General features: G+C 45.0%; 1 protein-coding gene across 9 annotated transcripts; it reads left to right on the forward strand.

Moving 5' to 3' along the window:
* The first annotated feature begins 655 nt into the window (after positions 1 to 655).
* On the forward strand, positions 656 to 26,394 carry RBSN (rabenosyn, RAB effector). Of its 9 annotated transcripts, none has more exons than XM_030801869.1 (14): positions 663 to 775; positions 1,540 to 1,689; positions 3,101 to 3,276; positions 3,524 to 3,843; positions 9,317 to 9,457; positions 13,547 to 13,647; positions 14,463 to 14,508; positions 14,612 to 14,773; positions 16,893 to 17,134; positions 18,716 to 18,786; positions 21,806 to 21,892; positions 22,804 to 22,906; positions 24,249 to 24,353; positions 25,029 to 26,394. In XM_030801869.1, the coding sequence occupies exons 4-14, from the start codon at positions 3,696 to 3,698 to the stop codon at positions 26,178 to 26,180; spliced, it is 2,358 nt and encodes a 785-aa protein (XP_030657729.1). In that variant the 5' UTR covers positions 663 to 775; positions 1,540 to 1,689; positions 3,101 to 3,276; positions 3,524 to 3,695; the 3' UTR covers positions 26,181 to 26,394. The 9 variants fall into 9 exon arrangements, with proteins under 9 accessions (XP_030657730.1, XP_030657729.1, XP_030657737.1 ...); XM_030801875.1 differs by having other exon boundaries at positions 674 to 775; positions 3,101 to 3,259; XM_030801873.1 differs by having other exon boundaries at positions 691 to 775; positions 1,540 to 1,624.
* Positions 26,395 to 27,582: the final 1,188 nt, after the last annotated feature.

Here is a 27,582-nt window from a genome sequence, read left to right on the forward strand (position 1 = left end):
CTCCTGCAGCCTGGCCATTGCTAAGGTCCAGAACGTGTGCAGGGCACAAAGCAAATAGGTCTCCGGGACTGGGATGAGGTTTTGCCTCTCTATACCCTATGGTACCCAGCACAGCGTAGGCACGGGGTAGGTCCTGGCTGATCAATCGTCCTGCCTTTTGAAAATGCCATCTTTTCCACGGGTTTGGCCATGCTGTACACCCCCGGGATACACCTTCTCATACCAAGTCTCCATTCTCATGTGGTTCTATTCTTGGACTTTCCATCGCCTCCACGTCCCCTGAATATTTTTTCTGTCTCTAGCTCTCAGGAACTTTGACTCCTTGGCTGCCTTATTCTTTGTGCACGTTGGTCAAGAGCCAATGATCTACTGGTCTCAGCTTTCCCACCTGTACAATGCGGTGCAGAGCCATTGGCTGGCTTTGACGCGCTGTTAGTTCGAATTCGGGACGTAAGAACCGCACAAAATTACCGAGCCCCACCTCCTCTCCGCCCCTCTCATCCCCTCCCTGGTTCGGAAAGCGCCTGCGCAGAAGCCGCCGGCCCGCCCTCCACTATTCGAATGCGTATCCTCCCTTTTCGCGCCCTCGAAGACTCGGCACTCGACAGGCGTCTACCAGCCTGTCTTCCGGTTTCGTCGCCGCCGCCGCAGGCGCACCTGCCGAGTTCCGAGCGACTGATGGAGATGGCGGCCGCGGCTGAGTGAGGGACGGTGGAGGCCGAGAGCCCGGGCCCGAGGACGGGACAGACCTGCGTGCCCGCAGGAGCCCGGCCGGGTACAGAGGGTCAGGCCCTGTCTGGGGGGCGGGGACACGACTCCTCCAGAACGGAGACGGGCGGGCCGTGTGTGGTTGTGGTGGGTGTGACGTGAGAGGTGGGAGATGGGGCTTTCAGGCCGTGCGTTTAGCTTGTGTGTGCCTGTGATGGTTGGGCTCTGTGTGGTTGTGCGGTTACGCGGGGCGTATACACTTGGGTTTGGTTGTGCAGCTGTGGGGGGGGTGGGTGGGTGCTTGTCTCCCGAGCGGTTGTGTTTGATTCTCTGGTTGTGTAAAGCTGAAGCGTTTGTGTTCTGAGTTTGTGTGGAGATGTTTGGAGTGTTTTGTGTGGTGTTTGTGCGATGTGTGACGTTGTCATGCCTGCTCCACGGGGTTGAGTCGTTCGTGTTGTGTGTGGTCATGCGACGTGTGTATAATCGTGTTAGTTATGTGGGTTGTGGTTGTGTGCGTTCGTGAGGCCGGGTTGAGTGCGGCTGTGGGATGTGTCGTCGATGCGGCATGTGGCGGGGTGACATTGCTGGATGTACGGTTGCAGAACATGTAGTTTTGTTTTTTTGTTTTGTTTTTTTTTTTTTTTTTTTTACTTTTTACGTGATTTAGAGTGCGAGGGGCTTGCTTATGTGTTCAGTTATGGTTGTGGGGTCCGATTCGGTGGTTTGTGTTAGATTTCTTTATGGTGTATGCTTAATTATATGATTTTGGAGTTCGTTCATTTTTTCGTTCATTCATGGAGCTTTATTGTGCTTCTTCATTATGTGTGCCAGGTACTGTGCTAAACCCTGGGGAGACGGCGAAGCGGAAAACAGAGTCTGTGCCCTCCCAGATTTTAGTCCTACTTGGTCACTTCACGTATGTACCTGCGGTTGTAAGTTGAGATGAGTGCTGTGAAGGAAAGGTCCATTCTGATGCTCTGAGTAAGAGGCATTTCTTTGAGGAAGTGAGGTTTGGGTTTGGGCTGAGGCGTGAAGGGTGGTTGTATGGCATGGATGTGGTGGCTTTGTGTTTGATTTGTGGTCGTTAGGGGTGAGTGCGTAGGAAGAAAGGGAGCTGTCAGAGTCAGCATCAGAGGAACCACTGGCTGTGGAGGGAACAGGCCAGACCTAGAGCTGGTATATTCCAGTGGAAAATTTATGAAGTCACTGGGCTTCTTAACTAGAGGGAAAAAATAGGGACCTGGTGTCTCATTTGTTTATTTTCTGAGTTGCTGCCACCCTTCAGCTTTGAGGACTAGGCAGTCCCTCCTCGGTGGTCTTCTACAGTCCATCCAAAGCTGAGAGTCGCACATCTTCCCTCACTATATACTGTGGCTTGTAGCCCCAGGTTCTTGGGGAGAAATTTCTCTGCTTTTGTGGAATGGTTTTGTCTCAGTTTCTCTTGTGACTGGGAGTCTTGATGAGGTTACATTGGAAGTGACTTTGCCATGGGCCAGTAAGACAGAGAATGTAACTTATTAAGCCCTGAAATGTTTAGGCACCAAATCCATTTATTTATTTATTTACTTACTTACTTACTTTTTTGAGACGGAGTTTCGCTCTTGTTGCCCAGGCTGGAGTGCAATGGCAAGATCTCGGCTCACTGCAACTTCCGCCTCCTGGGTTCAAGCAATTCTCCTGCCTCAGTCCCCCCACTAGCTGGGATTACAGGCACCTACCACCACATCCGGCTAATTTTTGTATTTTTAGTAGAGATGGGGGGTTTCACCATATTGGCCAGGCTGGTCTCGAACTCCTGACCTCAGGTGATCCGCCTGCTTCAGCCTCCCAAAGTGCTGGGATTACAGGCGTGAGCCACCATGCCTGGGCCAGCCTTTTATTTTTGAAGCAGTGAAAACATCAGGTTTGCTACTTAACTGTCACTTAATGGCTTATAAGCTCTTATCAGGGTGCAGTGGCTCACACCTGTAATCTCAGCAGTTTGGGAGGCTCAGGCAGGAGGATTGCCTGAGGCCAGGAGTTAGAGACCCGCCTGGGAAACATAGCAAGAATCTGTCTTTTTAAATAATTTAAAAAACAGCTGGGTGTGGTGGCATACTCCTGTAGTCCCAGCTTCTTGAGAGGCTGAGGCAGGAGGATCACTTGAACCCAGAAGGTCGAGGCTGTTGTGAGCAATTATAGCTCACTGGGTGACAGAACAAGATGCTGTCTCTTAAAAAAAAAAATCTAGTAAGCCCATTAGAGATAAGTGCTCTACAAATATAAAATAGATTTTTTCTTTTTGACTAGTAGGTTTCTAATGTTTCTCTTTAACTGATGTTAGGATTTTTGATTTTTTGTATGTTTTTATGGCAGATACTATATCTTTTTCATCTTTGTATTTCTAACACAGGTGTCTTACAAGTATCAAGAACTTACTATATGTGGTTGAATAAACAATCAAGGTAAAGAGCATCAAGTAAAAACTTCTGCTTGTTGATAAGTACTTCAGACATTCCCCCAGTGGCTAAAGTGGCATATGAATTATGAAGTTGGATCATTTGGAATGAATGTAAGAGAATTGCCAAGGTATTGTTTGCTTATTTCAAGAATCTGTGCTTCCCACTTCATTGAGTTGTTGTTCTCCAGTGATGTTTTCACATCTTAGGTTTTGCAGCTTGCTTGATCTAAGGATTTGAGAAAGAGTTTGTTTTCTCAAACTTGCACTGAACAAACATTAAGTACCCCGTTGAACTGTGAAAAGAATGAAGAAAATCCTCAATTGCTACCAGTTTGCCTGAATCGGCTTTTTTTCCCTTCTTCTTTTCTTTCTTAGGGCTCCTCCTACTCCAGAGAGGAAACCTCATCCAGGGCCATGAAGCCACTTCCTCGCCATCTGTGTGCTGCTTGATTAAGCTAATGCTGCGGGAACCATTCTTCCTTGGGAGGAATCAAGCTGACTCTTGGCATGAGATCCCTGCCTTCCTAGGGTTGAGAGTGGCACCGCCATGGCTTCTCTGGATGACCCAGGGGAAGTGAGGGAGGGCTTCCTCTGCCCTCTGTGCCTGAAGGATCTGCAGTCTTTCTATCAGCTTCACTCACATTACGAGGAAGAACACTCGGGGGAAGACCGTGATGTCAAAGGGCAAATTAAAAGTAAGAGGCGAGGACCTTGCCTATCCCCTGCTGTCATTGAGAGCTTTAACTCACGGGATAGTTCTCATCAGCTTCGGTGTTGCCACAGGAATATGATAATAGTAGTAGCAAACAGATGACTAGTGTTTGTCATGTGCCAGGCATTTTCAGGGTCTCCCTGTTTATTAATTTCATTTAATCCTCACAATAACTGTGTGGCTGTGAGCCACATTTCGAGCCAGACACAGGGAGATTAGATAACTTGTCTGAAGCCACTCAGTGAAACACAGTCTGACTTTGAATCTAGTAAATGTAATTGCTGTGATTTGGCTTGACTGTTCTTTAACCACCAGCCTAACAGGGTTTGGAGAGGAATTTCTTTCCTTTGCTATGATGCTGGAGGCACATTATGCACCCATTTTACCTGTCACAAATTTAAGCCTTCCCACCATCCTTCTTTCCCCAATTGGTATCTTGCCCTCTATAGCCCAGAAAAAGGAATGTCATAGTTGAAGAACAAAAGAAACAACCTAATAACCTTGGTTTTTGAGCTTCCAAGAGCTCAGGTCTGAGAGAGTTGTGGAAAGAATTTTTCAAAGGTACTTTTGACTATACATATGTTTATTGTATTTCCTGGACATCAAATTCTAACCTCCAGATAAGATGCTGTTCCTCTGGGCGGGCACAGTGGCTCATGCCTCTATTCCCAGCACTTTGGGAGGCCAAGGTGGGCAGATCACTTGAGCTCAGGAGTTCAAGACCAGCCTGGGCAACATGGCGAAACCCCGTCTCACAAAAAAATTTAAAAAAAACTAGCCAGGCATGATGGTGTACGCCTGTAGTCCCAGCTACTCAGGAGACTGAGGTAGGAGGATCACTTGAGCCCAGGGAGGTCAAGGCTGTAGTGAGCGATGATTGTGCCACTGCACTCGTGCCTGGGCAACAGAGAGAGTGACCCTGTCTGTCTCACACACACACACACACACACACACACACACACACACACACAACAAAGATGCTGCTCCTCTGGAACTTACTTTTGTAGTTATTCGGCTAACTTGCTTCTCACAGCTGGAAGCATTTCTGAAGGCCATGAGATTAAAAAGTTCTGGATGTTGTATTCACAGTCATTATTGGGAGGGAAAGAAAGGAATGATCATGTATTTCTAAGTGGACTTTGGCTTTCAGACAGGTGAATCATATGCACTTTGTAATCAGATATTTGTCCCTAGAGTCCCACTCTATCTCTTTTCTGTTCAGTAAAAAAGAGTTCTAAAAGCATAAACAGTTATAACTTCTATCCAAAAACAACAAAGGCAAACATTTCTGAAATCCTGAGGCCTTTGGTGGATGAGGTGGCTTCTGGCTGTAGAGGCTGTAGAGCAGAGCCAAAACTATTAGGAGGGGGAAAAAATGCTGTGCTTTATAGTTTTTAGAGTTTCTTTCACAGACATTATTATTTCATCTGACTCTCCTAAGATCTCTGCAAGAAGGTGATTGGTCTTATTTTATAGATAGTAAGTGAAGTGAGGCTCAAGAGATGTTGAGTTACTTATCCATGGACACACAGGAATTGGCAGAGCTAGGCCTGGAATGTAGGTCTTCTATCATCTGTAAGTCCAGTGCTGCCCTTTGCACGTGACATCACTGAGGGTGAGAGGCCCGGTGTTCCAATCACAGCATGCATTGCAGCTTCCTGGGGGAAATGAAGCAAAAACAAAACTAAAACACCTGATTATATAAGATTCCTTTGGACAACCGAAGAGCCTCCATCATTTTCAATTAGCTTCCAGTCTTGGCGTCAGCTGAACTAAGTCATATACAATGCCATTGCTCAAACTGGTGATACCAGTGGGTAGAGAGGTTAGACAATGTTCCCAGATTCCTACAGTGACCCTTTTTTAAGAGGAAAAATGTTTAAGGTTATTTAGAGAATACAGATATGGGAATCTATTTAAGGAATACTAAATAGAATGGAAATTTTTTGCCTTGTGAAAGAAACTTGAAAGGATCCTTGGCTGGGCACAGTGGCTCACACCCGTAATCCCAGCACTTTGGCAGGCCATGGCGGGAGGATCGCTTCAGCTTAGGAGTTTGAGACCAGCCTGGGCAACGCAGATCCTGTCCAAAAAGAAAAAAAAAATTTTTTTAATTAGCTGGGCATGATGACATACACTTGTAGTCCTAGCCACTTGGGAGGCTGAGGCAGAAGGATCCCTTGAGCCCGGAAGGTTGAAGCTGCAGTGAGCCATGATTATGCCACTGCACTCCAGCCTGGGCAGCAGAGTGAAACTCTGACTCAAAAACAAAAAAACAAAATAAAGTTACTTCGTTACTTCAGCCGGATGCCACCGGTGGCTCATGCCTGTAATTCTAGTACTTTGGGAGGCCAAGGCAGGAGGATTGCTTGAGCCCAGGAGACCAGACTGGGCAACATAGCGAGACCATTTCTACAAAAAAGTCATTTAAAAAAATTAGCCAGTCATAGTGGCACACACTGGTAGTCTCAATTACCCAGGGGGCTGAGGTGGGAGGATTGCTTCAGCTCGGGAGATCAAGGCTGTTAACATTCTAGCCTGAGCAACAGAGTGAAACTATCTCAAAAAAAGAAAGAAAAGATCTTCTTGGTTTTTCACTTTATTTCCCACCCTGCCTTACCCCCGACATCTCTACCTCTAGTACTATTAATGACTGTGTCTTTAGTTAGACAGGAATTCTTGATTATGTTGCGGTTTTCTGCATTTCAGAATCAGGAAAGTAAAGTTTTAAGGATTGACGTGAAAGGTTTTTTGAAAAGCCCTTTAGAAAGCAGATTACCTCTCCATTTGGTCTTTTGATTCTTAGAAATGTTATGACATGGTTAGTTTTAGGCAAGTGAAAAGTTAAAGCCAAAAGAGTGAACCTTAGTATTAGGTTTTGGGGGCAGTTCAAAAAAGTAAAGATAGACTAGTCATTAGTAAAAAGTTAGTGGATTCGAGGCCCAGTCCTGGTTCAGCTCCAGTTTAGCCCATTTTCAGTAAGTAGAAGAAAAGATAGCTGAAAATTGACTGTGGCTTCTTGCTTTGTTAGTGTTTTTAAAAATATATGGGATTATTCTTAATTGGCCTTCTCTGGAAAGGCTGTGTCCATTCTGGGAAGGTTGCCAGGCAGTTTTTCTATCTCCTAAAAGTGGTTAAATGGTATAGATTGCCTTTTAACCTGATACTTTAGTCTTGTTTGCAAAAATGAATTATTTGCTAACTCACACTCCTGTTTGCTAGACCCTTTGTTCACATCAGGCAGTTTTCTCTCCCCTGTTACTAGAAAAGACTGCTTTAGGCCAGGGACAGTGGCTCATGCCTGTAATCCCAGCACTTTGGGAGGCCGAGGTGGGTGGATCACCTGAGGCCAGGAGTTTGAGACCAGCCTGGCCAATGTCGTGAAACCCCGTCTCTACTAAAAAAAATACAAAAATTAGCTGGGTGTGTTGGCACGTGCCTGTAATTTCAGCTACTCGGGAGGCTGAGGCAGGAGCATCCCTTGAACACCTGGGAGGCAGAGGTTGCAGTGAGCTGAGATTGCTGCCATTGCTTTCTAGCTTGGGCGACAAGAGTGAAACTCTGTCTCAAAAAAACAAACAAACAAAAAAAACGACTTTAGTGCATTTTAAAGGATGTCCTTTTGTTTTGGTATTTTTCCAGTTTGGACAAAGCTGTCCCACAGTGACCAATAATCAGGAAGTTTGCTTATTGGCTTGACTGTCTTAAAAAAAAAGACAAGTGTATTCTTATCAATCTCACCCTCTGCCTGCAAGCCTGGGCAACATCTCTACAAAAAAATGTTTTTTAAAAAAATTTACCTAGTCATGGTGGTGCACACCTGTAGTCCCAGCTACTTGAGAGACTGAGGCGAGAGGATCACTTGAGCCCAAGAGATTGAGGCTGCAGTGAGCTATGATCGGCCACTACACTCCAGCCTGGGTGACAGAGTGAGACCCTGTCTCTAAAAAATAAATAAAAAGTAAAAGTAATGATATCATTTTATATTCAGTCTGATATTTTCTACTAGATTCTGGTGGAAGAAAGGGATAGCAGTCATCCAAGATTAAAGAACATTCATGAGAGAGCGACTTAGAACTGAGACTTCTTCCCACCCCACACCAGCTGATTGTTCAGTTTAACAGGTGGTTCTCTGCACCAGCACAGGTGGCAGAACCCATGTTGTGCAGAGGCATAGTTTGTGAATCAGCACTAGCGAGGGAGAGCTAGAGCTCTCATTTCAGGCATGTGAGGTGTCTACTTCCAGCCCTGCTGTTACCTGTAAGCTCTTTGATCTTAGGTGAAGCAAGTTATTCCCCGTCTTTGATGTCGTTTTCCTCATTTGTAAGTAGGGCTATCACCTGCCTTATAACATTGTGAGCATGAACTGGCATAATGTATTTGCAAGCACTTTGCATTATGCCTGGTACATACAAGGGCTAAATGCAGGAAATGTTCATTTTCTCTTCTTACCAAATCTGGTTCTGTTTGTGTTATGTTGTAGATGTTATATCTGTTTCTTGAAGCTTTTTGCAAATATTCTCACATGCATTCAATAAGTGTGTGGGCAGTAGTGGGGAAGGAAGAACTCTGTGTCCAGTTAAGCCTATGGGGAACACCAGTCCAGGGATGGAGGTTTAGCTGAATCCCATCCTGGAGGTAAATGAGAAGAATTTACTCATGAGTTTCTGGGGTAAATGAATTAGTACTATAGAACTTGGTTTTTTAAAAAACTTTATTTTAACTGAGGTGTAGTTTTTAAGTGTACACTTTAATTTTTTTTTTCTTTTTTTTTTTTGAGACAGGGTCTCATTCTGGTTGCCCAGGCTGGAGTGCAGTGGCACAATCTCAGCATCTCAGCTCACTGTAGCCGCGACCTCCTGGGCTCAGGTGATTCTCCCACCTCAGCCTCCCAAGTAGCTGGGACTACAGGTGCATGCCACCACACCCAGCTAGTTTTTTGTATTTTTAGTAGAGATGGGGTTTTGTCATGTTGTCCAGGCTGGCTTGAATTCCTGGACTCAAGCAATTTGCCTCCCTTGTGGGATTACAGGTGTGAGCCACTGCGCCTGGCCCAATTCAAAAAGTTTTGAAAAATGTTTATACCTACTTAACCACCACTCCAATTAAGATAAAGAAGAAAACACTTCCATCACCCTGTTTTCCTCATCAAATTTGATTTTAGCTCTTTTATTTAATTGTGCTCTTAAATTTGGCAATGAGCAGTAATTTAGCCCATATGTTAGCTGCCTAAACCAATTTAATGCTAATATTGACTAACCAGTGTATTGCTCTGTGGTATTTGTAATATAGTGTTTATGTGCTTGTTCCTGCATTTTACTTGGGATCTAAATATTTCTGGTGCATTTTTAAACAAATGATAATTATTTCATCAATTCTTGTTTTTTGAGATTTCTTTTGACTCTTTACTGGGTGTTCTTCGTGGCTCATTTGTATTATTTGTTCCACTTTTCAAGGTCTTGTCCAGAAGGCTAAGAAAGCAAAGGACAGGTTGTTGAAACGAGAAGGGGATGATCGAGCAGAGTCAGGGACCCAAGGATATGAGTCTTTCAGCTATGGAGGGGTTGATCCTTACATGTGGGAACCCCAGGAGCTTGGTAAGAAAATTCATTTATTCATTGAGCAAGTGGTTATTGAGTATCTGCTATGTTCTAGGTAAAGTTTTAAGAATTGGCTGAGGAGGCATCAGTAAACCATAATGGTCTAAGCTTCTCATGGACCTTATGTCCTTGTTGGGGGAAGAAAATGGAAGAGAACCAGCTGAGCATCCACTTTGTGTTAGGCACTACATTAAGTTCTTATACCCGTGGTCTTGTTAGATCTTTACTGCACCTCATGAGAACCTGCCCAGGGACAAACAGCGAGTAAACTGCAGAAGTAGGGTATGAATCCATATCTCTCTGACGTCAGCCCAGGCACAGAGTCCATTAATGAATCTTTCCTCTCACATAGGACATTACCTGCCCAGTGACAGGCACTGGTTTATGCAGCTTACTTTTTTGGATAATTATAGTAACATCTACCTACTTTCATGTTTTTGGGATGATAAAAATTCTCTAAAATTTATTGTGATGATTGTACAACTCTGAAAATGCTAAAAACCACTGTATTTGCTTTAAATGGTGTATGTATGTGAATTATATCTCAATAAAGCTATTTATCATGCCACTCACACTTAGTTGAACTATCTAACATATCTTTTTTTTTTTTTTTTGGACACAGAGTCTCACTGTGTTGTCCAGGCTGGAGTCCAGGGCTCCATCATGGCTCACTGCATTCCAGGCTCAAGTGATCCTCTCACTTCAGCCTCCTCAGTAGCTGAGACTACTGGTGCACACCATCACACCTGGCTAATTTTTTGTATTTTTTGTAGAAACAGGGTCCTATGTTGCCCAGGCTGGTCTTGAACTCCTGGGCTCAAGTGATCCTCCCACCTCAGCCTCCCAGAGTGCCGGGATTACAGGCGTGATCCCGGATATGTATGCCTGCCTACATATCCTTTAACTGTCTAATGATAACAGTCATTAACATAATAAAATATTTTCTGTCCATGAAATGGGTAGTTATTTCTTTATTTATTTATTATTCCCTTGTGATTTATTCAATTTTCATGTTTATGGTCTTGTTCACCTTTCACAAAAGCCTTGTGGAGTAGTGGTCCTTTTTCCCATTTATGGATGAGGAAACTGGAGCTCTAAGAAGGAAAGCAAAATTTACCCAGTCTCATCTACTGTATCTTTTTAGTGCCGTTATACAAGCTGTCTCTTTGAATAGGGAAAGTCCTACAACTGTGCTGTCCATTCGGTAGCCACTAGTCGTGGGCTATTTAAGTTTAAATAAATTAAACTGAAATAAAATTAAAAGTCACTTCCTGTACCACACACTAACCACATTTTAAGTGTTGTATGTCCGCTTGTGGCTATTTGCTACTGTATTGGAGAGTGGAAACATTTTTATTATTGCAGGAGAAAATTGCAGCAGGGCGCAGTGGCTCACCCCTGTAATCCCAGCACTTTGAGAGGTCAAGGCGGGTGGATCACAAGGTCAGGAGTTCGAGACCAGCCTGGCCAACGTGGTGAAACCCCGTCTCTACTAAAAATACAAAAAAATTAGCTGGGCATGGTGGCACATGCCTGTAATCCCAGCTACTCGGGAGGCTGAGGCAGGAGAATTGCTTGAATCCGGGAGGCAGAGGTTGCAGTGAGCCGAGATTGCGCCACTGCATTCCAGCCTGGGTGACAGAGCGAGACTCTGTCTCAAAAAATAAATAAATAAATAAATAATAATAATAATAATACATATATGTAATTATGAGATACATATGAAAGCCAATCCAAAACATGAAGCAGAAATTTTGGACACATGAATTCTTATTAGCTTTGTTTCATGATTGCCCAGGTGAGATTACTGGGGTGATTTTCTGATTAAGTTGCCAGTTGCAGCAACTGAAGACAGTCACAAATTGTAGAAGGTCAAGTGAATGGCAATTTTTAGAAGTTAATATTTATGATAGCTTGTTTGTGATACCTTGTTTCATGATTGCCAGTGTGAGATTACTAGAGTGATTTTCTGATTAAGTTGCCAGTTGCAGTAACTGAAGTCACAAATTGTAGGTCAAATGAATGGCAAATTTTAGCAGTTAATATTTATGGTCACCCCTAAGAATTCTAAATTAAAGTTTAATTAGATGTTAGAGTATGATTAGGGAAGAAAAGACATGTGGATGGTTAAGAGTATAGCATGTGTGGCCAGGTGCAGTGGCTCACCTGTAATCCCAGCACTTTGGGAGGCCAAGGCAGGTGGATCACATGAGGCCAGGAATTTGAGACCAGTTTGGCCAATGTGGTGAGACCCTGTCTCTACTAAAAATACAAAAATTAGCTGGGTATGGTGGCACATGTGTGTAATCCAAGTTGCGGGAGGCTGAGGCATGAGAATTGCTTGAACCTGGGAGGTGGAGATTGCAGTGAGCCCAGAGATTCGCCACTGCACTCCAGCCTGGGTGACAGAGCGAGATTCTGTCTCAAAAATAAATAAAAAGAGTATAGCATGTGGAGATGCTGATCGAAGGATACAAAATTTCAGTCGGGAGGAATAAGTCAAGAGATCTGTTGTATAAGGTGGTGGTTTATAGTTTTTTGTTTGTTTGTTTTTCTGAGACAGTCTTCCTCTGTCACCCAGGCTCTAGTGCGCTGCTGTGATCTTGGCTCACTGCAACCTTTGCCTCTGGGTTCAATTCTCGTGCCTCAGCCACCTGAGTAGCTGGGACCACAGGCATGCACCACCATGCCCAGCTAATTTTTGTATTTTTAGTAGAGACAGGGTTTCACCATGTTGGTCAGACGGGTCTTGAACTCCTGGCCTCAAGTGATCCATGCTCCTCGGCCTCCCAAAGTGCTGGGATTACAGGCATGAGCCACCGCACCTGGCCTGATTATAGTTAATAAAAAATATATTGTATTCTTGAAAATCAGTGAGAGTAGACTGTGTTGTCACCACAAAAAGTGATAAGTATATGAAGTAACGCATGTGGTAATTAGCTAGTTTAGCCATTTCCCAATGTATAAATATTTCAAAACATCATGTTGTACACGGTGAATATATGCAATTTTTATTTGGCAATTAAAATTTTTTTTTAAAGTATGGCATGTGACAAATTCTGTTACATTGTGTCTGTAAATGAATAGGTGATCACTGGGAAGAGGACATGCACTGAGTGCGGGAGGGTTGAGGGCAATATGTTTCTGGAACAGGTGAGACTGAGCAGGGGATATTTCAGTTACTCAGACAGTAAGCTATTTGTGTTGCAGACGTTTGTCCTGGGTTTTGGCTGCCGGACTGAGGAAGGTATCAGCTTAACTAGCTCCCACAAGGGAATCTATCAGCATTTACATTTTTTTGGCCATTTTGAGAATTGTCCTTATCCTGAGGAAAAACCATATTGTATCAGATTTATAAAGTATAAAACAATAAGATAATTCAAAAATTTTTAAATCGCCCATAATGTTACCACCCTGTTTATTTAACATTGGCATGAGAGTCAGTTAAGACTTCACAAATTTTAACTTATTTAATCATCGTTAACAACTCTGTGAAGTAGATACCATTATTATTCCATTTGATAGTTGAGTACTCTTAGAGTTACAGAGATGTTAAGTAATTTGTCCAAGGTTACACAGTGTGGCAGAATTGAAACTTGCGCACAGGCTGACTCCAGAGTCCATGCTCTTATCTACTATACTCTCAGGTCTCTCATATGGTACTTGGTGGCCTCTAAAGGCAGTTAACAATTTAGCAGATTTTCTTCCATTTGCTTTCCTGGTTTTTGAATTTTTGGTAAGACTCTAAAATCCTAGAGTTTTTACTTGCTTTTGAAATATATAAATTTTTTTCTTTCTGAAATTGGTCTCACTCTGTCACCCAGGCTAGAGTTCAGTGGTGGGATCATAGCTCACTGAAGCCTCCAGCTCCGGAGCTCAAGCCATCTTCCCGCCTTGGCCTCCCAAGGAGCTGGGATTATAGGCGTACATGCCCATGCCTGGCTATTTTTTTTTTTTTTGGAAAGAGACGGAGTCTCACTATGTTGACCAGCCTGCTTTTGAAATTCATTGGGATAAGTGGCAAGGTAGAGAGGCTCCCTCAGAGAAACTGTAAGTCATTTGTCTCCCTACCTTCTTTCCCTCTAGGTGCTGTGAGAAGCCATCTTTCCGACTTCAAAAAACACCGAGCTGCTAGAATTGACCACTATGTTGTGGAAGTCAATAAATTAATAATCAGGTTAGAGAAGGTAAATTTTGTTCTCTTAAAACATTTTTTTCTGCAAATACACATTTTCTGGGGAAAAATAATCACATTTCTATAGCATGTGTTGTATATATCATATACATCTGATGGTGGCAGAGAAACACCTTCTCTAGAGAGGTGCAAAGGACATGGTGGACAGTTCTAGCCTGGGCCAGCATTCCTTAAGAGAATGGCCCAGGTTGACAAACTTGCCACGTGCTTAGCTTCCCTTTTCACACTTATGAATCCCACTCAGGTACCGGAAAACCTTTCTTCCTTCAGATTCTTCTTTTGGGTGTCCCAGGCACAATCATCCAGTGAGGCGTAGTGTGTGATGGCAAACAAAGAAGCGGTGACCAGGTCCCACGGGTGTATTTTCATCCTAGTTGTGCTTGTTGTGTGTAACCTGGATTGTGTGCTGGGCATAGTAGCAACCACAAGTACAGTTCTTTATATGTACTTTGTAAGGCAGAAATATGTGGCCAGTTTTAGGGTCCAGGAGCACCATGGAGAAGGGAGAGTTTTCCACTGCTGTCAATCGTTACCCCTACCCATCCTTGCCTACCCCTGGTTGTTACTAAAATGGGTAACTGACAGTAAAGGGATTAGAAGTGGGTCATAGGAAGGGAGGTGGGTTCTAGATGCAAAACTAATACCCTGTCCCATGTGAAATTGTTTTTGTGATTTCATGGAGTTGGGGATGACAGATGAGACTTGAGGAATCCAAATGTGCTAATTTCCTGCTTGATGTATTGGGAAGTGTGGATCATGTATACATCACCTGGTTAATTTCATTTGGCACTATTTTCTTCCGGTCAGCTCACAGCATTTGACAGAACAAATACTGAGTCTGCAAAGATTCGAGGTAACTTTAAAACTTTGCTCACCTTCATCTTACTATCTTTTTTTCCCTGACCAAAGCTCTCTTTAAAATGGCCTGCTTTCTTGTTGGTTTGCTCTTCCCAAAGCAATAGAAAAGTCTGTGGTGCCTTGGGTCAACGACCAGGATGTCCCTTTCTGTCCAGACTGTGGGAATAAGTTCAGCATCCGGAACCGCCGCCACCACTGCCGCCTCTGCGGGTCTATTATGTGCAAGAAGTGTATGGAGCTCATCAGCCTTCCCTTGGCAAGTAGGTGACTTGGACGTGGGGCCCTGGACCCTCATCTTCTTTTGGGCCTAGCTTATTTGCTAATTACCGCTGGAACCGTGGAACCTTTTTGTTAAATTAATGGCTCATGGAAATCTTCATTCATTGAGTTGCTGATTCTGTGAAACCCACTACAGGCTAGGTACTATGCTAGGGGCCAGGGATACAGTGGTCTATAACAGGGATTGGCAAACTTTGTAAAGGATCAGATAGTAAATACATTTAGGCTTTGTGGGCCACATATGGTTGCTGTGACATTTCTTCTTTCTTTAAACAACCTTTTAAAAATGTGAACACTAGACTGGGCACAGTGGCTCATGCCTGTAATCACAGCACTTTGGGAGGCCGAGGCAGGCGGATCACTTGAGGTCAGGAGTTCGAGACCAGCCTGGCCAACATGTTGAAACCCTGTCTGTATAAAAATACAAAAATTAGCCTGGTGTGGTGGCATGTGCCTGTAGTCCCAGCTACTCGGGAGGCTGAGGCAGGAGAATTACTTGAACCTGGGAGGTGGAGGCTGCAGTGAGCTGAGATTGAGCCACTGCACTCCAGCCTGGGTGACTGAGCGAGACTATCGTCTCAAAAAAATAAATAAATAAAATAAAATAGCAAAGTGAAAATTATACTTAGTTTGAGAGCCATATAGAAACAGCCTGCAGACTGGACTTGGCTCACAGGTCATCTTTTGCCCATTTCTGGCCTATAAGCCTATAAGGCACTGTCCATTCTTCAAAGGAGTCTAGCATCTATCAGGGGATATAAACTCACAAATAAATAATTGCTTTCTAAAGAGAGACGTACAATGAAAGAGATTGTTTCAGGAACTCAGGAGAGGCTGACCAACTTTTTGTCTGCTCTGCTTGGAAGTGGCAAGTGTGACTTTGAGAAGAGGGTCTTGAATATAAGCAGTGGGCTAGTCCCTTCCTGTGGGATAAGTCACAGACAACTCACTGCCATAGAGAAAAGACTAATATCATAATATGAGAGATGCTGAGTGCTGTGGGCTCAGGGACAGTGAGAGCATGGATGCTTAGGGCTGGGAGGTGATGTTCGAGAAGAGCCTTAAAAGATGAGTAGGATTGCAAAAGAGATGGAGAAAGAAATTTTAGGTAGAGTGAAGAGTAGGAGCAAAGGCATGGAATTCTGGAAAGCCCAGGGTAGGTTAATAGATGGGCAAATAGAATAGTTGGGGGTGTGTGGAGGACAAAGTTTAGGTGGAACCTGATCCTCCAGGACTTTGTAACCAAGCTGAGTAGAAGTTGCTGAAGATGATCTCGTTGGCTTCTGGGAAGTTTGGGGTAAATTTGCAACACTAGAGAGTTCTTCTGACTGTGCTGTGGTTGGCCATGGGGTGTCTGGATGATGTGGGGACAAAAACAGATGCTCTTCTGTTCAACTCTCACATATACCAGGTCACTTTACCTTGATACTTTCTCCCTGAGACCAACTCCCTGTCTCACATGAGACTTTGTAAGCTGTCTTTTTGGGACACTATTCACCCTTCTTCTCTTGAGCTCTTTAGCCAGCATTTACTGGGCAGCTGCTGTGGGGTGGCCCTGCTGGATATGTTAAGGGTACAAGTGTGAGTAAGACACAGTTTGTACCCACAAAGAGTCACAGGTTCCTAGGGCAGCTCTGGGGTGTACATGTAACTGTACACAGGGAGAAGAATGGAAAGTGCTCCAAAATGGGCAATGTGGTGGGAACTGATGGGAAGGATGGATAGTTTTTGCCTCAGGGAATTGGAAAAGGCTTTCGTGGAGGACCTGCCATTCAGAGAGGGTAGGAGCCAGTTGTTTGGGAATAGGGAGAAGGCTGTGGAGGAAAGTCTCCTGGGAGAATGTTGTGTTGGAGGCACAGGGCAAATGGAGGAAAATGGCAGGTGGAAAGGCAAGGCTGTTTGGATTTGGAGGGGCAGCAGTGGAGTCCTTTCCCACCAGAGTCTGACACCAGGAAGGCAGAGGGGCAGTACTTGCCCACAGCTGGAGCCTGATCTTATTACTCTCCAAATAAAACACCTGTGGACTGACACCTTGAGGTCGTGGGTATGGTAATTGGATGCTGTGGGGGTCATTGCTGCCTGTTGGTGTTATGGTTACAGACAAGCTCACCAGTGCCAGCAAGGAGTCCCTGAGCACCCACACCAGCCCCAGCCAGTCACCCAACAGTGTCCATGGCTCCCGCCGAGGCAGCATCAGCAGCATGAGCAGTGTCAGTTCGGTCCTGGATGAGAAGGACGATGACCGGATCCGCTGCTGTACACACTGCAAGGACACACTGCTCAAGAGAGAGCAGCAGATTGATGAGAAGGAGCACACACCCGACATCGTGAAGCTCTACGAGGTGATTCGCGCTGTCTGGTCTTGGGTCTAATTTCTTAGGCAGATTTGGCTGTTTGTTACATACACTCCTGCAGATTCTGGAGAATGCTTTGCTCGTTTGAATTATTTGTAGTTCCTGTTAAAGGCCCATGTTATGATTTCCCAGCCAGGGCCCTGTGTGAGTCAGAGTCATCCTGGGTGTGTTGCAACAAACTCGTTTCAAGTGGCCTTCCTTGGCCACTTGAAAGCAGGAGGGTGGAGGCTTTGGTGGCCCAGAGGCAAGAGGAGGAAGGGCAGTTGCCATGTGGTATAGACAGGTTCTGTGGGGAGGGCAGAAGCTAGAGATGTTCATAAACAGTGGGCCAGAAGAATCCTGGGAAACTCACTTGGGAGTGTTAGACTTTACAAGTTTTAGAAAGTTCTACAAGTTTTCAGGCTTCACCAGTTTACTGAGTGTCCCCTTCTCAGTTTGTCCAAATGCCTCAGCTGTCGTTACTATGAGTGATCCCACAGCCTCCCTACTAGATGCATACTCTGAGAGGAAATAGTGTGCAAAGAATATCTGGGAGTGAGACTGGCTTGGTCCCTTAATGGCCAGGTGAGACCTGTGAGCTGAGGAGGACTAGCCAGGTGGACTGGGTGGGGAGGCAGTAAGAGAGGCAGGGAAGAGATCAGCCCCGGCAGAGGAAGCAGCTTGTGCAACATTCTGAACAGAGGAAGAGTGTAATTTTGCCTAATGACCACCGAATAGTCATTGTTAGCAGTTCTGCAGGTCATAATGGCAGTGTATCTGGAATCCCCGTGTAAATACTCAGGCTACTAGAAATGGTGTTAATTAAGCCCCATGTTGGGTTGCAGATGTAGCCATTCTCCATCCTTTGTGTGGAGTTCACGACCTGGTATCTCATTTCTGTGAATACCCACAGTGCTTGTGCCACCTCCTCTTTTGAAGTGAGCCCTGGCAATGCCTTGTGCTGGTTTCCTATTGTTGCCTGGCATCACTTGGCAGAGAAAGAAAGTAGCAGCTAATTCCTTTTTGTCTTGGTAGACACCTTGGCTTGTGCCCTGGAAGCCTTGCTCCTCTCAAAAACATCTCGCTGGGAGTGGTGGCTCACTCCTATAATCCCAGCACTTTGGGAGGCCGGGGCAGGCGGATCATTTGAGGCCAGGAGTTCGAGACCAGCCTGGCCAACATGGCAAAACCTCGTCTCTACTAAAAATATAAAAATTAGCCGGGCGTGATGGCAGCGTGCCTGTAATTCCAGCTACTCAGGAGGCCAAGGCATGCGAATCGCTTGAGCCCAGGAGACAGAGGTTGCAGTGAGCGGAGATTGCGCCATTGTACTCCACCTTGGGTGACAGAACAAAATTCCTTCTCAAAAAAAAACAAAACAAAACATCTGGTCAGAAGCTCCATTCTCACTTTCCTTCCTACAAAATTTTCTGCTTGGAAAGTAGGCCTATAAATCAGGAAATTGATAACAACAATTAATGTGTTAGAAAAGTGAACATTTTAAATATATCTCCGTTGATGGAGCCTAGCTTCTGGGTAGGTGTTTCTATATCTTGAGCATACCACTTACCTCTTTGTTTTTGTTCTTAGAAATTACGACTTTGCATGGAGAAAGTTGACCAGAAAGCTCCAGAATACATCAGGATGGCAGCATCATTAAAGTAAGCTATTCATCTATGTTTTTCTAATCCAGTGGTGACTGTTTTCTGGCATTTTAGGTCAATTCTCCAGTAGCCAAAAATGAAAATCTTAACTTCAACCGTGCTTTTTTTCTGAGACCAGCTGAAGTTGTTTTTTTTCCACTTTTGGCTGTTATGAAGAGAATCATCTTCATGTCTGTCCTTTAGTGGGGTACATGTTACCATCACATGAGCTTGTAAAAAGACAGCCACATTCAGTTGACCTTGGCTGTTCTGACTGAGCAGGTTTGGGAAGGGCCTCAGACAACAGGTACTGCTGCTGAGTGCAGCATCTGGACAGAGCAAAAGAAGGGCAGTGGGTCTCATGCACATGTCTGGGTAGATGCCACTTGAGTGTCACATTGAGGTGTCAGGGCTTAAAGCAGGCATGTCCATTAGAACAGGGGCTGGCAGACTGCAGCCCACGGGCCAAATGTATCCTGACATCTGCTTTTTTTTGTTTTTGAGACGGAGTCTCACTCTGTTGCCAGGTTGGAGTGCAGTGGCGTGATCTCGGCTCACTGTGACCTCCACCTCTGGGTTCAAGCAATTCTCCTGCCTCAGCCTCCCGAGTAGCTGGGACTACAGGCACGTGCCACCACGCTCAGCTATTATATATATATATTTTTGTTGTTGTTGTTGTTGTTGTTGTTGTTTTTTTTTTTTTTTTTTGAGATGGAGTCTTGCTTTGTCGCCAAGGCCAGAGTGCAGTGGTGCAATCTCGGCTCACTGCAACCTCCACCTCCTGGGTTCAAGCAATTCCCCTGCCTCCAGCGTCCTGAGTAGCTGGGATTACGGGCGCACGCCACCATGCCCAGCTAATTTTTTTATATTTTTAGTAGAGACAGGGTTTCACCATGTTGGCCAGGATGGTCTTGATCTCTTGACCTGGTGATCCACCCGCCTTGGCTTCCCAAAGTGCTGGGATTACAGGCGTGAGCCACCATGCCTGGCCAACATCTGCTTCTTTTTTAAAATCGAGATGTAGTTCACACACCCTAAACTTTACCCTTTTAAAATGTACAGTTCGGTGGTTTTTAGTGTATTCATAAAATTATGCGAACATTACCACTGTCTTCATTGTAAACATTTTCATCACCCCAGTAGGAAACCCCATACCTATTAGCAGCCACTGCCCTTTCTCCATCTCCCTGGACACCACTAATCTACTTCCTGTCTCTATTGATTTGTCTGCTTTTGACATTTCATATAAATAGAATCATAAATATAAAATCTCTCTTGTCTGGCTTCTTTCACACAGTGTAATGTTTTTAAGATTCATCCATGTTGTTGCATACTTCATTCCATCTGTATGAATGCATTGCGTGGATACTTGTCACATTTTGTTTATCCATCAGTTGATCAACATTTGAGTTTTTTCCACTTTTGGCTGTTATAAATAATGCTCCTGTAATATTTGTTTACAAGTTTTTTTTTTTTTGAGACGGAGTCTTGCTCTGTTGCCCAGGCTGGAGTGCAGTGGCACAATCTCGGCTCACTGCAAGCTCCGCCTCCCAGGTTCACGCCATTCTCCTGCCTCAGCCTCTCCGAGTAGCTGGAACTACAGGCGCCTGCCACCACGCCCGGCTAATTTTTTGTATTTTTAGTAGAGACAGGGTTTCATCGTGGTCTCGATCTCCTGACCTCGTGATCCACCCACCTCGGCCTCCCAAAGTGCTGGGATTACAAGCGTGAGCCATGGCGCCCGGCTGTGTACAAGTTTTTATGTTTTTTGTGTAGACATGTTTTCATTTCTCTCGGGTAGGTACCTAGGAGTGGAATTGCTGGGTTTTATGGTAACTATATATTACCATAGAGTAACATTCCATAGAGGAATTGCTGAATCGTTTTCTAGAATGACTGCACTATTTTGCATTCCCACCAGCAGTGTATGAGGGTTTCACTTTCTTTATAGCCTTACCAACATTCGTTATTGCCACCTGTTTGCATAAAGTTTTATTGGAACACAGCCATGCCCATGTTTGATTACTGTTTGTGGCTGCTTTTGCACCACCACGACAGAGTTGAATAGCAGCAACAGAGACTGTGTGGCCTGCAAAGCTGAAAACATTTATGATTCGGCTCCTTATGGAAAAAATTTGCTGATCCCTGCTTAAGAGCATTGCTTTTTCTGAAGCTTAGTGTTCGTGACCTAGATGTTAAAGTGCTAACTACTAGAGTCATATCCCAGCAGTGTTTTCCCAACCTGTAGGAAAAGAATTAATTATGGTATCCAGTGTTATTAATTTCAGAGTTTTCTGTCTTTGTCTTAAACCTGTGTTGCCTATCTGCCACATTTAAAGCAATGCATGTAGTAGTAGATGTGCCTTGTTTGAAAACAAAACCATGTATATATATATATATATATATATATATATATATTTTTTTTTTTTTTTTTTTTTTGAGACCAAGTTTTGCTCTGTTGCCTAGGCTGTAATGCAGTGGTGCGACCTCAGCTCACTGCAACCTCCGCCTCCCAGTTCAAGTGATTCTTCTGCCTCAGCCTCCTGAGTAGCTGGGATTACAGGCACCCACCACGATGCCTGGCTAATTTTTGTATTTTTAGTAGAGACGGGGTTTCATCATGTTGGCCAGACTGGTCTCAAACCTCCTTGGGTACTTTTGAGCGAGAAAAGCCAAGTAGCTTTCTGCTCTTAATGTAGTGTAACCACTTCTTACATCTTGTTAGATATAGTGGAATTGTTTAGGGAAAGTAGGCCAGAGTAAATTCAGCCGCATTTGTTTTGGTGATGAGCATAAGGGCTAGTCCTTGGAGGCCTTGGCATGAATCTGTCCCTATTGCATCTGCAACTCGAAACATCACTTCCACTTGATTCATTCATTCCGAGAGATGGACACTGCATTGTATCTGAAAGTCTGAAATGCCACCTTTAGAGAATTAACTGCCTTTGTGAGGCCTTACACCTTTAGCGTCCTTCTACACTACGCTGTCCAATCTGCACCATGAAACTTAGGTCATGTGTCTCTGGTTTCTCCTTAGTGCTGGGGAGACAACCTACAGTCTGGAACATGCCAGTGACCTTCGAGTGGAAGTGCAGAAAGTGTATGAGCTGATAGACACTTTAAGGTAAGGTCTGTTAAGTGATATCCTGCCAGCTGGTGGAATGGAGAAGATGCTGTTCTAACGAAATGGCGAAAGCAGACCTGCAGTCACTCAGACTTCTGGTGATGGGGCAGTGGGTGAGGAGGAGGGCAAGGAAGAGTCCAGCTCTGGCAGTTAATGCATCTCAGTGACTTTTGTTTTGTTAAGGATTTCTAATGTTTGCTATTATTAAAGAAAGAGGAGCTGGTTATTGACACCTATCACGTGCCTGTCACTGGCTGTTTTCTCTAGAATAGCTCATTTATTCTACTGAAGTTACCCTGCGAGGTAGGGATTAACATCCTATGTCAAAGGTGAGGAATCATGTCACAGATAGCAAAAGTTGTGGAGTGAAGATAGAAACTCAGCTTCTTTCTTTGTGTCTGTGCTCAAATCCACAGCTGCTTTTTAACTGTGGACTGGCCGTTGGGGTTAAATTAGCCAGTGACTCAGAGGGAGAATAAGTTGAGGTGCCTTTGTCCATCCAGACATACAGCACGGGCTACGTAGTTGCAGGGCCTGGTACAAAATGAAAATGCATGTCCCCTGTTCAAAAATTATTAAGAATAAAGACACTAACAGCAGAGCATTAAACGAAGCATAGGGCTCTTTTAAGTGCCAGTCCTTTCCAGTTGCATAAGTTGCTCACCTGTGAAACTGGCTCTGCATGTGTAGTCAGTCACTCCATAACAGTGTTGTGCGCCCTTTGCTAAGGCCTGTGTACAGCCAAAGGGTAAGAAATGGGCTTTGCCTTCAAGGAAACTTCGATGGAGTCACTTGCCCATCTTTACACACCTTCCTGGCATGAAAGCCTGGCAACTCCAGATGTTATACTTTTCACCCTTGTTTCTGAAGCTGGCAGTGCTCATTACATTCATGTGTTTGTTCCAATTCAGTAAGAAGATCTTAACCTTGGGCTTGAACCAGGACCCTCCACCACATCCAAGCAATTTGCGGCTGCAGAGAATGATCAGATACTCAGCTACACTTTTTGTGCAGGTAAAGCCATCCTGGGTTGGCATAAATGTTGCACTTGGCCTGTCCTGCTCTTTTGCTTCCCAGGAGGCAGATCCATGCCAATGACTTGTTTACTTCCTATTTATACATTTATTATTTTTTGAAATTATGAATGCATGATGCCACACTTAGAGAAAAATCTGGATTTCAGAGAAAACTAAAACTACTTTTAATCCTATGTCCCCATTACAATCACTCATTATTCTGGTATGTTTTCTTTTTTCCCATTTGTATTTTTTATATACAGTAGTTACGATACTGCATATTGACTGTATATGCCATTCTTTAACCGTTTTTCTTTAGTTGAACATTTGATAGACTAATTTTTTGCTGCTAAGTGTTGCCATGATAGTAATACTGGTACTTAGTATTTCTTCCTTAAGATAATCTCCTAAGAGACTCTTCCTGAGCCATCAGCTGGGAGGAAACAGCCGATTAAGGGCAGACTAACCTAAGTGGTTAGATCTGAATTGTGTCTTTCTACCCCTGAAAGCCCCTTCTGAGAGAGTCACAGTTAACCACCCTTGGGGCTCCCTGACAAAGAGATCTGTTTGTTTTTTTTTTTTTAATTAAAACAAAGTGGTTTTTTTTTTCTTTTATTAAATAGAGACAGGGTCTTACCATGTTGCCCAGGCTGTTCTCAAACTTTTGAGCTCAAGCAGTCAGCCCACCTCGGCCTCCCAAAGTGCTGGGATTATAGGCGTGAGCCACTGCACCCAGCCAACAAAGAGATCTAATAGATAGAGTCCTGTTAGGTTAGTTTTCGAACTGTGTAGTATAGAGAAGTAGGCCCTTCCTCACTTTGATTAGTGACTCTATTCAGCAATCATTTGTTGAATGCCTCTTATGTACCAGGTAGTGTTTTAGGTGCTGGATGTCCTATAGTGAACAAAAAAGACCAATGTTCCTGTTCTCATTAAGGTTATCTTCTAGAGAAGGAGAGAGATCATAAACAACTAAAATATCTAGTATGTAAGATAGCAAAAGTGTTGTGGAGAAACTTACAGCAGGGAAGTGTGGGAGAGAGGGCTGGGATTGAGGTTTGCTAAGTTAATAGGATGGGCAGGGACAAGACCTCATAGAGAAGCTAACATCAGGTGAGTAACTGGGAGATCTGATGTTGATCATTTCATAAGGAAAATGCAGGCCCATTTGGAGTTGACTCTCTCACCCAATATGAGTTCGCTCCTTTCTAGCTGCTGTCAAATGATGTCACTCTCTGAGAATAGAGTGGCTCAGCTTAAGCAGACTTTCATCATGGGGCTCAAGGTTCATTTTTTCTCTAAAAGCGTTTAAGTGTAAAATTGTCTGTCACTCCCTGCAGGAAAAGTTGCTTGGTTTGATGTCACTGCCAACCAAAGAACAGTTTGAGGAACTGAAAAAGAAGAGGAAGGAGGAAATGGAGAGGAAGAGGGCTGTGGAGAGACAAGTGAGTGAAGCCAGGGATATGGGGCCCGCTTCCTCCTGTGGCTCTCAAGCACAGAGGCTGCCATGGGCACCCAGGATGTGTGGGGTTGTAGTGAATCAGAACCTGTCTCTCAAATGTGCATATTTCTTCTGTTGTGTTTCAGCCTCACTTTCATCTATGGGAACTAGAATAATTGTTTTTCTCCCCAGGTCCTATTTTTCTTTCAGAGCTTCTGCTGATTCTCTCATGGCTAGAATACCACAGAGATTGACAGTTCTCCCTATGGCAGGAGTTGCAGAGGACCAAGACGTTAGGAAGTTCCTTGTAGAACATATCGGTATATGCAATATTAAACAGAAAATTATATGTGTATTTAACGCTGCGTGAGATTCCAGTGTAGATGAGGGGAGCAGACCTTAGAGGTTTAAGAAAAGTATACGGCCTGTGAATCTAAGATCGAGAAAATCTGATGCCCTAACTTATTCATTATATTTTATTTTTGAAAATCAGGGTCTCCCTTCTGCCCACATATACACAAAAACATGACTTGATTTTAGCAGCTGGATATCTTTGTCCTGAGGTGAGAAATTGGAGTGTCACTGGCACAGGGATAGAGGGACAGCAGAGGGTGGGTGACAGTGTGGGCTGCTGCCAGCATGGTGACTGTTTCTTCTCTCTGCTTTGCTCTCTCCCCAGGCTGCCCTGGAGTCCCAGCGAAGGCTTGAGGAAAGGCAGAGTGGCCTGGCTTCTCGAGCGGCCAACGGGGAGGTGGCATCTCTCCGCAGGGGCCCTGCCCCCTTGAGAAAGGCTGAGGGCTGGCTCCCACTGTCAGGAGGTCAGGGGCAGAGTGAGGACTCAGACCCGCTCCTCCAGCAGATCCACAACATCACATCATTCATCAGGCAGGCCAAGGCCGCGGGCCGCACGGATGAAGTGCGCACCCTGCAGGAGAACCTGCGGCAGCTGCAGGACGAGTATGACCAGCAGCAGACAGAGAAGGCCATCGAGCTGTCCCGGAGGCAGGCTGAGGAGGAGGACCTGCAGCGGGAACAGCTGCAGATGTTGCGTGAACGGGAGTTGGAACGAGAAAGGGAGCAGTTTCGGCTGGCATCCCTGCACACACGGACTCGGTCCCTGGACTTCAGAGAAATCAGCCCTTTTCAGCTGGAGCCCAGTAGAGAGCCTCGCACCCACCTTGCTTATGCTTTGGATCTAGGCTCTTCCCCAGTTCCAAGCAGCACAGCTCCCAAGACCCCTTCACCTAGCTCAACTCAATCCAGCAGAGTGTGGTCTGGGCCCCCCGCCGTTGGCCAGGAGCTCTTAACCCAGAGCAGCGTGCCACAGCAACATGAGGGGCCCTCGTTAAACCCCTTTGATGAGGAAGACCTCTCCAGCCCCATGGAAGAGGGCACTACTAGTCCTCCTGCTGCAGGGGTTTCCTTAGACCCTTCAGCCCGCATCCTGAAAGAGTACAATCCTTTCGAGGAAGAGGACGAGGAGGAGGAGGAGGCAGTGGCAGGGAATCCATTCATTCAGCCAGACAGCCCAGCTCCTAACCCCTTCAACGAGGAAGACGAACATCCCCAGCAGAGGCCCTCAAGCCCTCTGGTTCCTGGCAACCCCTTTGAGGAACCCACCTGTACCAACCCCTTTGAGATGGACAGTGACAGTGGGCCAGAGGCTGAGGAGCCCATAGAGGAAGAGCTCCTCCTGCAGCAGATAGATAACATCAAGGCATACATCTTTGATGCCAAGCAGTGCGGCCGCCTGGATGAGGTAGAGGTGCTGACAGAGAACCTGCGGGAGCTGAAGCACACCCTGGCCAAGCAGAAGGGGGGCACTGACTGACCAGCAGTGGAGAGGGCACCTTTGGGCCCAGGGGTCTGGCAGGAGCCAGTGGAGCAGGACAGAGGGCAGGCGGGATGGATGGGGAAGGTGGCAGGGTGAGAACTCAGATGCACACAGGTGAGGGGCAGGAATCTGCTGTTTTGTGTTGCGCACTTTGAGGTATTTCCACTACAGTTGAATAATAAAATAGAAACTAGAACAGGGAGAATCAGCATTCAGTTGCTGTTTTTCCTGTTTATTATTACTATCTTTTGTAATCGGAGGTTTACCCCTTTTGAAGGGACTTTACATTTTTACTACCGAGATATAACTAAATGCAGCTCTGTTGGGCCCAGGGCAGAAATGGCTGCTGTGTACCTCTTGGGTCCATTTGCTACTGCCTAGTCTTGGTTCCTTATGCAGTATTATAGGGCAGCCTTTTTGGAGCCCTTCCTTTAGCCAAGACAGAGAAGGTAGATTCCATTGAGCTATATTCTGCTCTGACAGAAGTCCATCCCTAGTAGGCTGTGAGTTCCATTTCACCTGGGGCCGCCTCTCCCCTGCTCTGCGCTTCCTGTCTGTACAATAGAAGGGGGAGGTGCTGCTATGAAGGGGAGAGTTTAGACCCAGGAGAGCCCAGCACCTCTTTTTAAGGTGGGGTGATGGGAATATTTCACCAGGGTCTATTTTCTCAGTTTAAGTTCTTTTTTGTCTCTTTCAGGAAGTTAAGCTCCCAGTGCAGGGTATCAGTGCGAATCTGGTCCTGAGCTTTTTAGAAAATAAGAGTAGTGGCCAGGCACACTGGCTCACGCCTGTAATCCCAGCACTTTGGGAGGCTGAGGCGGGCGGATCACAAGGTCAGGAGATCGAGACCACCCTGGCTAACACGGTGAAATCCCGTCTCTACTAAAAATACAAAAAATTAGCCGGGCGTGGTGGTGGGTGCCTGTAGTCCCAGCTACTTTGGAGGCTGAGGCAGGAGAATGCTGTGAACCCGGGAGGCAGAGCTTGCAGTGAGCTGAGATCGCACCACTGCACTCCTGCCTGGGCAGCAGAGTGAGACTCCATCTCAAAAAAAAAAAAAAAAAAAAAGTGGTTAACTTTTTGGTTGATATTAGTATTATTTGTGAGAAGAGTTTCTCCACCCTTGTTCTGACGGAACAATTGTCTGTCACTGGAAAAATCTCCCTCCAGAGCTTTGGCAAAGTTACTCTGATCTGGGTCTGTTTAAAAGGCCTGGTCTCTAATTTAGGAATCGGTGATTTGGAAGCTTTTGCAGAACATCACCAGAAGAAGGGAAGCTTCCCAGAGTCAGAAGCTAAATTAAAATAATTTCCAAGGCTATTTGATGAGCCTTCTTCCCTTTTGGTTCATTGTGTCCTGACTTGGGGCACTGATGAGATTTTTTATTTTTCTTGAGATA

Source organism: Nomascus leucogenys, chromosome 21 (genome assembly GCF_006542625.1).
Source record: "Nomascus leucogenys isolate Asia chromosome 21, Asia_NLE_v1, whole genome shotgun sequence".
Lineage (NCBI taxonomy): Eukaryota > Metazoa > Chordata > Mammalia > Primates > Hylobatidae > Nomascus > Nomascus leucogenys.

Bases quoted from the DNA above. Each gene is read 5' to 3' on its own strand.
- RBSN (XM_030801870.1), top strand. From the start codon at position 3,696: ATGGCTTCTCTGGATGACCCAGGGGAAGTGAGGGAGGGCTTCCTCTGC. The intron at 3,844-9,316 runs GTAAGAGGCGAG...CCACTTTTCAAG, and splicing joins TGTCAAAGGGCAAATTAAAA to GTCTTGTCCAGAAGGCTAAG. The intron at 24,354-25,028 runs GTGAGTGAAGCC...CTCTCTCCCCAG, and splicing joins AGAGGGCTGTGGAGAGACAA to GCTGCCCTGGAGTCCCAGCG.